General features: G+C 34.1%; 1 protein-coding gene across 1 annotated transcript; it reads right to left on the reverse strand.

Moving 5' to 3' along the window:
• Positions 1-2,298: 2,298 nt before the first annotated feature.
• On the reverse strand, positions 2,299-11,336 carry LOC108773806 (uncharacterized). Its single transcript, XM_018539740.1, has 6 exons — positions 11,280-11,336; positions 8,826-8,871; positions 7,228-7,458; positions 4,257-7,098; positions 3,258-3,489; positions 2,299-2,343 (listed from the first exon to the last, which is right to left on the reverse strand). The coding sequence occupies exons 1-6, from the start codon at positions 11,334-11,336 to the stop codon at positions 2,299-2,301; spliced, it is 3,453 nt and encodes a 1,150-aa protein (XP_018395242.1).
• Positions 11,337-11,566: the final 230 nt, after the last annotated feature.

Raw genomic sequence — 11,566 nt, forward strand, 5'->3', positions numbered from 1 at the left:
AGTTAATTATTAATTAAAAATTTTTAAATAATATAAATTTGATTTTAACTTATATGTATATATATAAATATATAAATATATGAATATTTTTAAAAATGTGTAGGTAATAACAAAAGAAAAGAAATAAAATCAATCATACAATAAAATTATATACATAAGATTTCGCACTTGATAAATTCTCCTGTTGAAACGCATGCAATTTTACATTCGTTTTATGTATTTATGTGTATGAACGCGAACGCATACATACAGATCATGGTATGTATATGATGGTTTTCTACCTCATAAATATATTTTTTTGAAGATATTACAATTTATGAATTTCCTGGGGACGTAAAATCCGGATAAAGAGGAATATAAATTCAATTGTTTTATGTGTCAGTATATTTGCGTAAAATATCTACTATTCGATATACGCAAACGTCATTTTAATTTAAAATGTGTCTTAGTATCACTTTCTATAAATCGCTTTTGTATACAGTACTTCATTAAGGCTTCTATTCTATTTGATGTAGTTAACTGTAGTATAATTTCTATACATTTTAAACAAAAAAAAAGAGGAAAAGAGAATATTTTTATCTGCATGTTTAATAGATAACAATACTAACTTGTTTGCAAAATGTTCAATAGACAGAAAAACTAAAAATTTTATAAATGATCATTTCCAATTACATAAGCCTCTGTACATATAAATTATACATTCTAGTGTTGTAGATATTTCCTACCATTCATTACTCCACTATTTCTCAGTCTTGTAATAATACTACTTTTTAATACTTTTATAATTTATATAAAATCAGTTGCATGTGTATCTTTACACGTTGTGAAAGAACATTATGTCTTAAATCTGAATGCACATATTGCAATAGACTTTATGGATTTAATGCTATTATAACAGTGTATTGTATATAGAACACAAACGGATAAAGTTTTAAGAGTAAAAAATATTCTCTCGTGTACAAAACAATGATGTGTTAAAGTTTGGCCTAATGGAAAAACAATTCCATATGTTAGTTAAGGAATGATATAACAAGATATGATAAGAATGCAACAGCAAGACAACTTTGCGCATCACATAGAAAATTATAATAAATATCTAATATTTAAGAAAATAGAAGTTAAATTCTCTTCTATTTTCTTAAACATCAAAAGATATCGTTTTGTGATATAAAGCTATTAATGCTGTTGCAATCTATAACACATCTTACAATATGTATTGTCCCGCAAGTTCAATGCTTACAAATTTTCATTGATTATTGATGGCAACATCTATGATTTTTATCATAAACATTAGTTTGATTTACTTGCCAGGTAATATAATAATGTATAATAGATATAAAACAGAATTCTGTGCATTGATTATATCGGTCTTATAAATGTATAACTCTAAGATTTTATTATTGCGTTTTAATATCACTATTATGCTAACTTTCTCAGCATGATATATTTACTGTATGTGCAGTATCATATGAATTATATTCCTTCTCATAAATTTGTAATTTCCTCTCATGAAAATAGAATAATAAAAAGAAATAAAAATAGAAAAAGCACAAAGTAAATGTGCTCATATATCCATATTTATATTGCTAAAGAAAGATATTAGAAATAGAATATCATACATAGTTTTAGACTTAAAATAATCGTTGTAAATATATTACTTAATTTAATATTTATCTATTTGTTCCTAATATATTAAATAGAATATGCACCGTTAGAATAAATAATTTTTGGTAAATGCTTCGTGGAAACGTGTGTACAGCACACACTAATCACAATTAAATATTTAAGTATGAATTATATTAAGTACAATGCAACAATAAATAATATCAAAAAAATTTAGTAAAAATATTTAAATGTAAGAGATAAATGATTTTTAAAAATATGTTGCAATATAAAAATCGGAAATATTCTTTGACGACTATTAAAGTTTTGAAATAACTCGAGCTTTACACATTTTGTAAATCTTATTCAGAAATACTTGTTTATAATCTATATATAGTACCGTCTTTGATTGCCCAGAGACTATGGTATTTACGTACACCGTGTTTGTCCCGTTAGAAAGAAGGCTGTAACACTTTATCTTAAAAAGTAACTTTAAGTATGAAAACCCTGTGAATGCTATGCAACTGACTACATTCAGTGCATGCTTTTTGGTTGTATAGAATGTGGATAGATATTTTTTTCAATCAGTACAAACAAACGGTCTCTAATGGTATTCTCCAAATATAAATTCTTAAAACTTCATAGAGAACAGACTATCAACTGCAATTGTGATATTTTCAATGCTTTATAAAGTTGTCACATTAGAACCATCCCTATTTTATATGCCTTCAATTTGAGTTCCTGAAATCTAGAAAGAGATATAAACTAGCGTTCAATGTTTTTTCAAATTGTAGAATCGAAAAGGGACACGATCTAACGTGTGTTACACCGTCCATTGATCCATAAAATTTTAAGAACTTTGATTTGAAATTCTAAGAGTTATTAATCTCAATTTTTTCGAAGTTGACTGTACAGTAGTCTATATAGAAGTATACTCATACAAAATAAAAAAGTATTTAAAAAACGATATACCCATATAAAGTATAAGATGCATATCTTGTTATCCTAGGGCAGGATTTTTACTATACAAACTATTAGTTTCTTATTGAGCATATTTTAGAAATTGTTTGAGTCGTTGTAGGAAGTGTTTGATTACTGACGTTATTTCAACTATACGCTAGTACCTAGATTTTTGTAGATTGATGTTTCCTTTTTTTACATTTTTTAAGATTATGATTGTGCTCTTTAGAGGAAGACTTTACAAAAACATCAATGAAACGAACGTCCGAATCTGGTTAAAGAACGCTTTCGTGTTCTTAAGAATTATAAATTTTTGATTATTTGGCATACTATACTACGTATATATTAGTATGTATCGAATCATTTGTAAAGTGTGCTTGTAAGTAACCCCAGATATCCGCGTATAGTGTAAATAGTCACAATGCCCCAATTATAATTTCTACCATGAATATTCTTACTCATTTTGTTTGGAATTCCTAGGAACTTGAAGTTTTTAATTTTTTTCCCAAACAATATTATTCAAGCTTCCTGCAAAAAGAAAAATGTAATATTAATTATACATCAAAAACTACTGAGAGTAAGATAATAAGATGTTTAATCATAAATTGTTTCTTCTATGTAAATTATTTAAATTATTGCCAGAATTTTATATCATACAGATAATTTAAACACAATTAATTTTCTTATATACTTACTTCGGGGAATAAAAAATGCTCACGAGTGGGTTGTGGTTGCTCAAAGGGTGAACTACTCATGTAACCAGGTGACGGCGACTCGCTCTTTTCTAATACTGGAGTGATATTTGCATAATTAGCAGATGCCGTTGTAAGAATCCGTCCCTGTTCCACCAAAATACTCCGATCAATCTTATAGTATTCCTTTCCACTACGGGGTCGAAGAGTCGTTGCTACCGTTCTGCCTCCTAATCTATATACATGATTTTTTGTGTTAGTTACATAAATAATTAATTTGTTAGAAATAACCAATTATTTTATTATAATTATTCAAACTATTAAACTCCGAATAAAATTATTTTACAAAACTAAATTTATTTTTAATGTGTCATAGTCAAAAATAAAATCTAATCTAAGATCAATATGGTTCCAAGATCAACCATAAAAACTGAAAAAAATATCTTTATACAAATTAGATGACAAGTAAATTAATAAAACAAAGTATTTTATAAATTTCACGCATAATAAAATTTTAAAATAAATTTTTCACCCACAAAAAATAAATCAATAGAATTTATATACAAAAAAGAAAATTTATAGAAATTAAACTCAAAAATAATATACATTTTAGAATATTATACAAAGTGTAATTATTGATAAAGTTTCTCGCGTGTAGATAAAACGGTTAAATAGAAAAGTCTGCAATTCTTACGAAAAGCGCTCCTCTTATTGTCGTTTGCCGAAAAACTGGACTGCTATAATTAGCAGATCCTTTATAAATTAATTTCTCATTAATTATTGCAAAAATCTCAAGCTAGAACACAGCTTTTTTCTTCAGTTTAGTATGTTCTACTTGCATACGCTTCGTTAATAATTACCCCAGACACTGTATATTAGTATGTATGAAGCATTCTATATAACTTTATATATATATTTTAATGGAGTTGTATATAAATTAAGAAGTTACAAGCTAATAAAACTACAAAAGTTGTAGCTATATATATGTATATAAGAGCCTACCTAAGACTGTCAGGCGTATCGGATGAAGAGTGTGAGGACAATGACAAAGTTTCGATGTAATCTGACATGTCAGAAGTACCGCTGCTAGTACTTCGTGAATCGATATAAGGTGCATTGGAAACTTCACCGGGACTGTTGAAGCCCTTCGTCGTCTTTGGTAAACACGTAGGTATGTCGGCTTCCGCGGATGAAGATTTCGTTGGTATCTTGATCTTTTGGAACTGGAAGGAAATTTCACGAAGAGGATCGCTGGACTTAGACTTCCTCGGCAGGCTGCTGTGATAGCATGTGGGCGGTGGACTTTTGTTGCAGACAGATAACATATTCTGCTTTACTGCCGAAGCGGCGGGTGCCGCCAATGATAATTCAAACTCCACGAACTCTGCCGTTCGGTGACTCAAGGAACCGGTGGAGACGCCAGAATCGTTGCTGCTCGAGGAATCTCTATTATGCCCGGTCTTGGATGGTACGGACGATGAGCGTCGGATTTTAATGAACGATGGCTGAGACGTTACTGTTAATGTCTGTCCAATTTCATGATTACTATTGATCTTGCTTTCGGAGTTGCACGAGTTGTGCGACTCGCCGGTTATCAAAGAACTCTTATCCGCTTCGCTCGAGCACTTGTGGATGGTAAGCGTGGACGGAAAAGTGTGGCTCTCGTCGTCCAGGTAATGTGCGGATTCCGCAGAATAAGATCGTTTCCTGAGAAGTATACCTATGCTACCACCGGTCTCTGCAACATTACCCACGTCCAGATAACGACGCCTGAGATACGGGCTGGACAACATCGCTGATCCTGGTACACGATACTCCGAGTCAGAACGCTTCTTATTCACCTCGAGCAACGTAGATCCCGATAACGTCGGATTGCTAGAGCTCTTGATACCATTGCAAAGTCTTGACAAAATCTCCTTTGAACAAGCGTTGTGAGCCGGTTGCATCGGTAAATAAGCGGGGAATGACTTTTTCGGAGTCTGTTTGTCCGGATCCATGACCAAGTAATCATTTTCCTTCTCCTTCGCGTGACCGCATTTCTCGCAAATTTTCGAAGCATTGTCACTCGGCGCTTCGGGCGCTGGTTCTTTCAGTTGATTCGCAAATTTCTCAATCTCTTCCTGCGAGATACTACTCTTCGTTAAAACATCCTTGCTGTTCTCGTAATGTTCTAGTGATTGAGTAAAATCAATATTCACATAATTCGCTTGTTTTGCTTCCGGTTGCGTGTCTATTACCGGTTCGACGTTCTCGTAATTGTTCGATTTATTTTCCGCAGCACAGTCGCAGTTCTCCGTAGCTTTCTCATCAGTCGATTCATTTTTATTTACTCTTTTGGCTGTTGCGTAAATGGCAACTTCCCCACTGGCATTTACCACCGGCATCTTGCCTTCACCTGAGAGCTTTACGGGATGAACCGTGACACCGGTAGGTTCAATTCCCGCACCGCGTCGGCAGTAAGGTAGGACAAAGCCGGCCCAGCTCATAACATTGTGACAAGGACATCCCGAAGATCTAGGTGACTGTACTGTGAGTTTTGCAGGACATCCACAACCTTGCAGGACCACAGCCTGCGGCACCTGAGGTGTGTCGTAATTAGGATATGTTTTCGGCAGTGTGAGACATTCCTTTATTTTCCTTGGTGTATCGTAATACTGTTCCGGTTGTGGGCCTTGCTCCAACAACATATGATGTCCTAGAATAGTTTTCGGAACGTCGTAGTTCTCATAAGGTCCCGCAGCACCACGTGCTACGGGTTGTTGAGATTGTTGTTGAACCTGCTGAGTTGGTTGTTGAGATTTTCGAGCGTGAACACAAATTTGCTGTTCGGCAGGCAGTGGCATTGGTGGTTTTTTAGATTTCTTGGCAATGACGGACTGGCTGGTTGTTGATAGTGAAGGTGGTTGGGACGGTTTCGGCGGTCTCGGCGGTAACGTGCTCGGGCTCGGTGACATTTGACGAGCCGTCGCCGTCGTTTGCGCCGTCTGAGACTGGGCGGTTTTTGATTGCGCACACTGGCATTCAATTTGTTGTGAGCTAGAATAATCGCTCTCGTGACTGCTACTGCTGTAGGAGGACAAAGAGAGCCGGTCGAAAGTACGGGGCTGCAAGTGACATAAATTGTTCAACGTGCTCGCAGCGGGGCTGCTTATGCCGCTCATAGTAGTCGTGGTGATTAAGGTTGATGATTTCGAAACAGTACCGAGTTTACTGATGCAACTTGCACATCTCTCAAGGCCTGTAACACCTTGACGAGTGAGCGAATAACTACGCCATTCGCCACCAGGCTGCTGATCAGGTAGCTCCGAAATGGACATTGTGTCTCTGCAGCTGTAATCACCGTCAAGCTCCGTCTGCTGCCTACTCTCCGCGGATGACCAATACGGCGAGCTCTCATTTTTGCAGCTGTCGCAGTGTTCCTCATAGGTCGACGTTGAGTACACGGTCGAAGTGAAGAAATCGCTGGCTCTAGTCTCGGCCCGAGAACACTGGCGTCGCCCTGGACTGTCCTGCGTCGATAGTTCTCTACCAAGCGGCGATCGCTTTTTCGTAGTAAGCTTTCCCTCGGCCGCCAAATGCAACGTCTTGACTATGTCGTCCCCCTGATCGGTTATTAGAACGTGCAATCCCTCCCCTCGACCACATCTCGAACCGCCCTCAAAACAAAATCTTCCTTCGACCACGCCGTATCGTCGGAGATGCGCAATTTCCCAGATACCGACGAGCCGAGGAGGCACGCCGATGGTGATGCAGAAACGACGATCCTGAATATGCAAATGCGCTGGCCCATTAGTGAACTTCGCTTTTGATGGTACCGAGGAGATGAGTATCAAGAATTGCTGATCTGTTGAGAAAAATTGACTAATTAAATATTAGATAATAATTTTTATCTTAAAATTTTGCATAGTATTCTACGTATTTTATAATACATAAATATAATACTTTTCGCTACCTTTCTTTTGCGATAGCTTACCTTCGCCTAAATTGTTCGAGATCTTAACTTGCCACTGTATCAATCGCTCTCGCGTATCAAATGCGAGAACGACTGTCACGTCTTGACAAATTATAGCAATCGTGTTGGATTCTTTATCGAGTGTGAAACCACTCTCCACTCCTAAAAAGTGTTGCAAGCTTAGGGACGCTTTTGTTTGGCCTTGCTTATAACGATCCTTACTGTCCCCATAAAGTTGCAAATGCAAACAATCTGTTAACGAAAAAAAAAACGGAATATTCATTTATTTTACATCTATTTTAACGTCACGTAAAATTTCTTTTGCTCGTTCCTTTCCTCTAATAAATTAGGGAAAGAATTGTTTTCGTAATATGGAATGTTTATATAAGTACGGAATGCATATATAGAATAATTAATGTTTAATATTTATTAATATAAATTCAACGTTTTACTAAAAATAGCTATATTATTTCCTGATAAATAATTAAAGTTATAATAAATTCCCATTCACAGAAACACTTAACAATATCTCGAAATAAATTTTGTCATAGGTTTACGTTTTCCTTGTTAAGTCCCATCTAAAGAAAATTTATGAAGTGCATGGATTCTGAGTTCAAAAATATCCTCAAGTTACAGGGATCATGTATTAATGGCTATTGCCAGGAGCAAAGCCGTTCTTGGAAACTTTTTTGTTACTTTAGACAGCAACAGATGTGCCAGCTGTCACCCCAGGAAGGTCCAAAGGAGGGGTTCCTTTGTACTGATAACAAGCAGGAAGGGTCCTTTACAGGGAGTGAGAAGTGGAACTAATTAATTTTTCGATGACAAATTCCACCAATTTGTAACAAAATGCAAAAATCCGTCATCCCACTACTATACAATTAATTTTAAACAAACAGATATCGAACCATTGCACACACCAACAATATTTCAACTATCAAATTGAAGCTTTTAATTAACCGATTTAATTATACGGAATCAAACTTTGTTATAAAATGTGATACGTTGTAAATATATGTATATTCGCAACGTTGTGTTATTATATCATACAAAATGGGATCAATTAATACAATTTTACGAGTTTCAAATTAATTCTGTTTATCTGAAAAACTGCATGACAGTATTCTGTTAACATTTATTTTTACAAACATTCATTTTTATAAACGTGTTAACTTGTAACGAGCCAAAACGATATTTATTCTGCAGTAAATTCAAAAATGTTCTCCACCACAAAACCAAAACAAAGAATATCGTGTAAAAATAGGTATAATCCATTCTGCACAGTTTGCCAAGCAGACATAACATAGCTAAGATAAGAGGGGGTCTATTATGCAAATTGCGATACCTCTCGTATCAACGTGATAGTAAAAGCAAAAAGTAAAAACGCTTTAGGAGAGTATATAATGTTTCCTGTTTATTATCTTATTGCTCTCTTCATTTCCCTTCTTTCACTCACTACATAATGCAATACAAATCTGCATATGCATACCATTAACGCAATCTTATCAAAGTCTCATTAATTAAACGGATTATTATTAACTCGGTTATAAGGCAAATGAACGACAAGACAATAAGACTATTGTTAGCAACTGCGTTTAAAAACAAACGTGAGACTTTACCTGCTACTGGCGATAATTTCCGCATAACGCACCATCTTGACTTCCACTGTAAAATAAATTATATTGTTCAATTATATAATACAACAAAATATTTTAATATAATTATACATATTTTTTATATAACTCCGATTCTTTTTTTATCGCATATATCATATTAAGTGAATATACAAGTGTAAAACAAAAAAGACTACAATAAATATATTTAAAAATACTATAAACATGAGTTTAGGATTTTATTTTTAAAAAATTAAATTGTTTTATATTGTACATCATATATAATATTTAGTTATTTCTACATTATATAATGCAACGAGTAATTTGGTAATCAAAATTTTAAAAGAAGATAAATCTGTTTTTAAATGGTAATACAATTTTTATCTTTTATTTACTTAAAATAAAAAAATAAGATAAAAATATTTTAATTAAAATATGTTACATTTTCAAATAATATTTTCAGCCTTAATTATGTTTAATATGATTCTATTATATTTGCAATTTTAAACTTTATATCATAAAAAATTCTTTCTCTTTAATCTACAAACATATGATTTTGTATTCTGTAATTTTTATTAAGCATGAATGTGATAAAAATTACACGAAATTGCACGGTAAACTTTTTCACATAGTGGATTCATGATTAAAATAGAAGACACTTCTCTCTCTCTCTCCTTCTCTCTCTATTCTAAAGTATCTTGCTCTATCACCCTCTTATTAGCAAACGAGAACTCGCTTTTTATAGACTTGGATTAGCTACTCCCTATAGCTCTATTCTTAAAAATAATTTCTTTTTCCAAAAACCACTTCAGATATATACTTCATACCAAATATCTCAAAAAAATATTGCAGGAAGCAATACATGAATAACAACAATTGATACTTTAATAAGTAATTAAATAAAAATAAAAAATTAAAAACAAATATTTACATAAAATGTTGCATAATATACTTGTATTTAACTGAAATTTTTCTCGTAGAAAAGATAGAAATATAATTCTTAAAAGAGACTATCAAATACGTGTCAAACAGTAAAATCTTACTGCTAGTATAAAAGTCTGATAATAGGCATGATAAGCAATATTTGCACTGATAATGTTTAGAATAACATGTGTCAGGAATTAATGACATCATTCCTACAGAACATCCTTATTAAATCAACAAATTTACATATAACAAACTTAATATTTTTGAAAATTTACAGTGACAGTAAGATTATGAAAAAATTATAAAAAGGCATCACAAAAATTTATTAATTTCTTCATCAATAATTTTTTACATTTTCATTGGTATATTCATACAGCTAATGTTTAACTAATAAATTTAACAGCTACACCCCTATTTAATAACAATTTCTTTAATCGTATCATTTCAACAAAATGTCTTTATTAAATTTGTAGATTTTTGAAGATTTGTGCAATAGTAAAAAAATTATGACAAAACGATCATAAAAAATTTGTTTTTCAAATACTTTAATTTTTGTATTATGTATAATAAATCCAAATTTAACTAATAGATTTAAATAAACAAAATGATGTCAAGGGCGATTAAAGAGACAAAAAGAATTTTCGTTAAACAATAAAATATATAATTAGTCATTTTCAATAAAATTAAAACATTACTTAATACTATCGCCTACAAACATTTAACTATATAATAATAAAATAAAAATAAAAATAAGTATTAAAATATAAAAATATTAAAAAAAATAAAAAACTATAAAAATATAAAATAATAGATTTAACATCTACATTTTTAATAACAATTATTTATTCAGGAATCTAACAATTGTATAACAAAAATTTTAATAATTTTTTAAATTGTATAAAAAACTTATAAGAATCTAACAATTGTATAATAAAAATATAATAAATAAATATAACAAAGCGGCAAAAGACGTTCGTCTTTTTATCTTCACAAATAAATAACTACGCAGTAAGAAATACATTAAACAATTATTATATTCAAAATGTTAATCGTCAGTGTTAAAAATTAAACACAGTAGTCCGCTAAAGCTGCACGTCCTTTCTGGGGCGGCCTGTATAACGCGGAAATTTAACGTGCGCCGCTGGCGCAAAGTACACATACGCACGCTACGCAAACCGCCCCCGTAATCGTTACATAATTTTTATCATGCGCCAGGCGAGAGTCGAGCACACAGATGACTCGTCGATAAGCATCGCGCGTCCGGCGCACGTTTCCCGAATTCGCAGCATGCGACGGGGTGAGAGAAAGCCCTCCTACCCCTCCGCAATGCGTCTCTCCCTGCGCGAAGCGTCCAGAGGCGTCGGGAACGTCACGGATCACAGGCGAAATTCACGCGGAGGGATGCACTCGCGCGATTGTCGCGCGCTAGTCGGGGGAGGAAAAAAATGGAGCACACGGTCCACCGCGCGCGCGGAACAAGGGGAGGTGAAGAATCGAACGGAAACGGGGATTGACACACGCGGGTAGACTCACCTTCTTGCCGTCGCGAAACTTGACGTTCCCCTCGATAATGCAACTGTTATCCACCATTGTGGAGGACTCGGTCCGTCGCCGCGCCGTTGCCCCGTGACAGCTCTCTCATTACCGCGTTCGATCGCACCGCACGATCGCGCTCCCGTGACGCGACACCATTTGCCCTCGGACCCCACGGTCGAGTGTCAAGCCAGTCGTACCGCGCCGCCCCTCTTCTCACGCTCTGCCGCGCGGCGCGGCTGGGACGGACGGGAGAATCTCGTTGCGGCGGCACCGTGCACCGAATC

Source organism: Cyphomyrmex costatus, unplaced genomic scaffold (assembly GCF_001594065.2).
Source record: "Cyphomyrmex costatus isolate MS0001 unplaced genomic scaffold, Ccosl1.0 scaffold222, whole genome shotgun sequence".
NCBI classification, from domain to species: domain Eukaryota; kingdom Metazoa; phylum Arthropoda; class Insecta; order Hymenoptera; family Formicidae; genus Cyphomyrmex; species Cyphomyrmex costatus.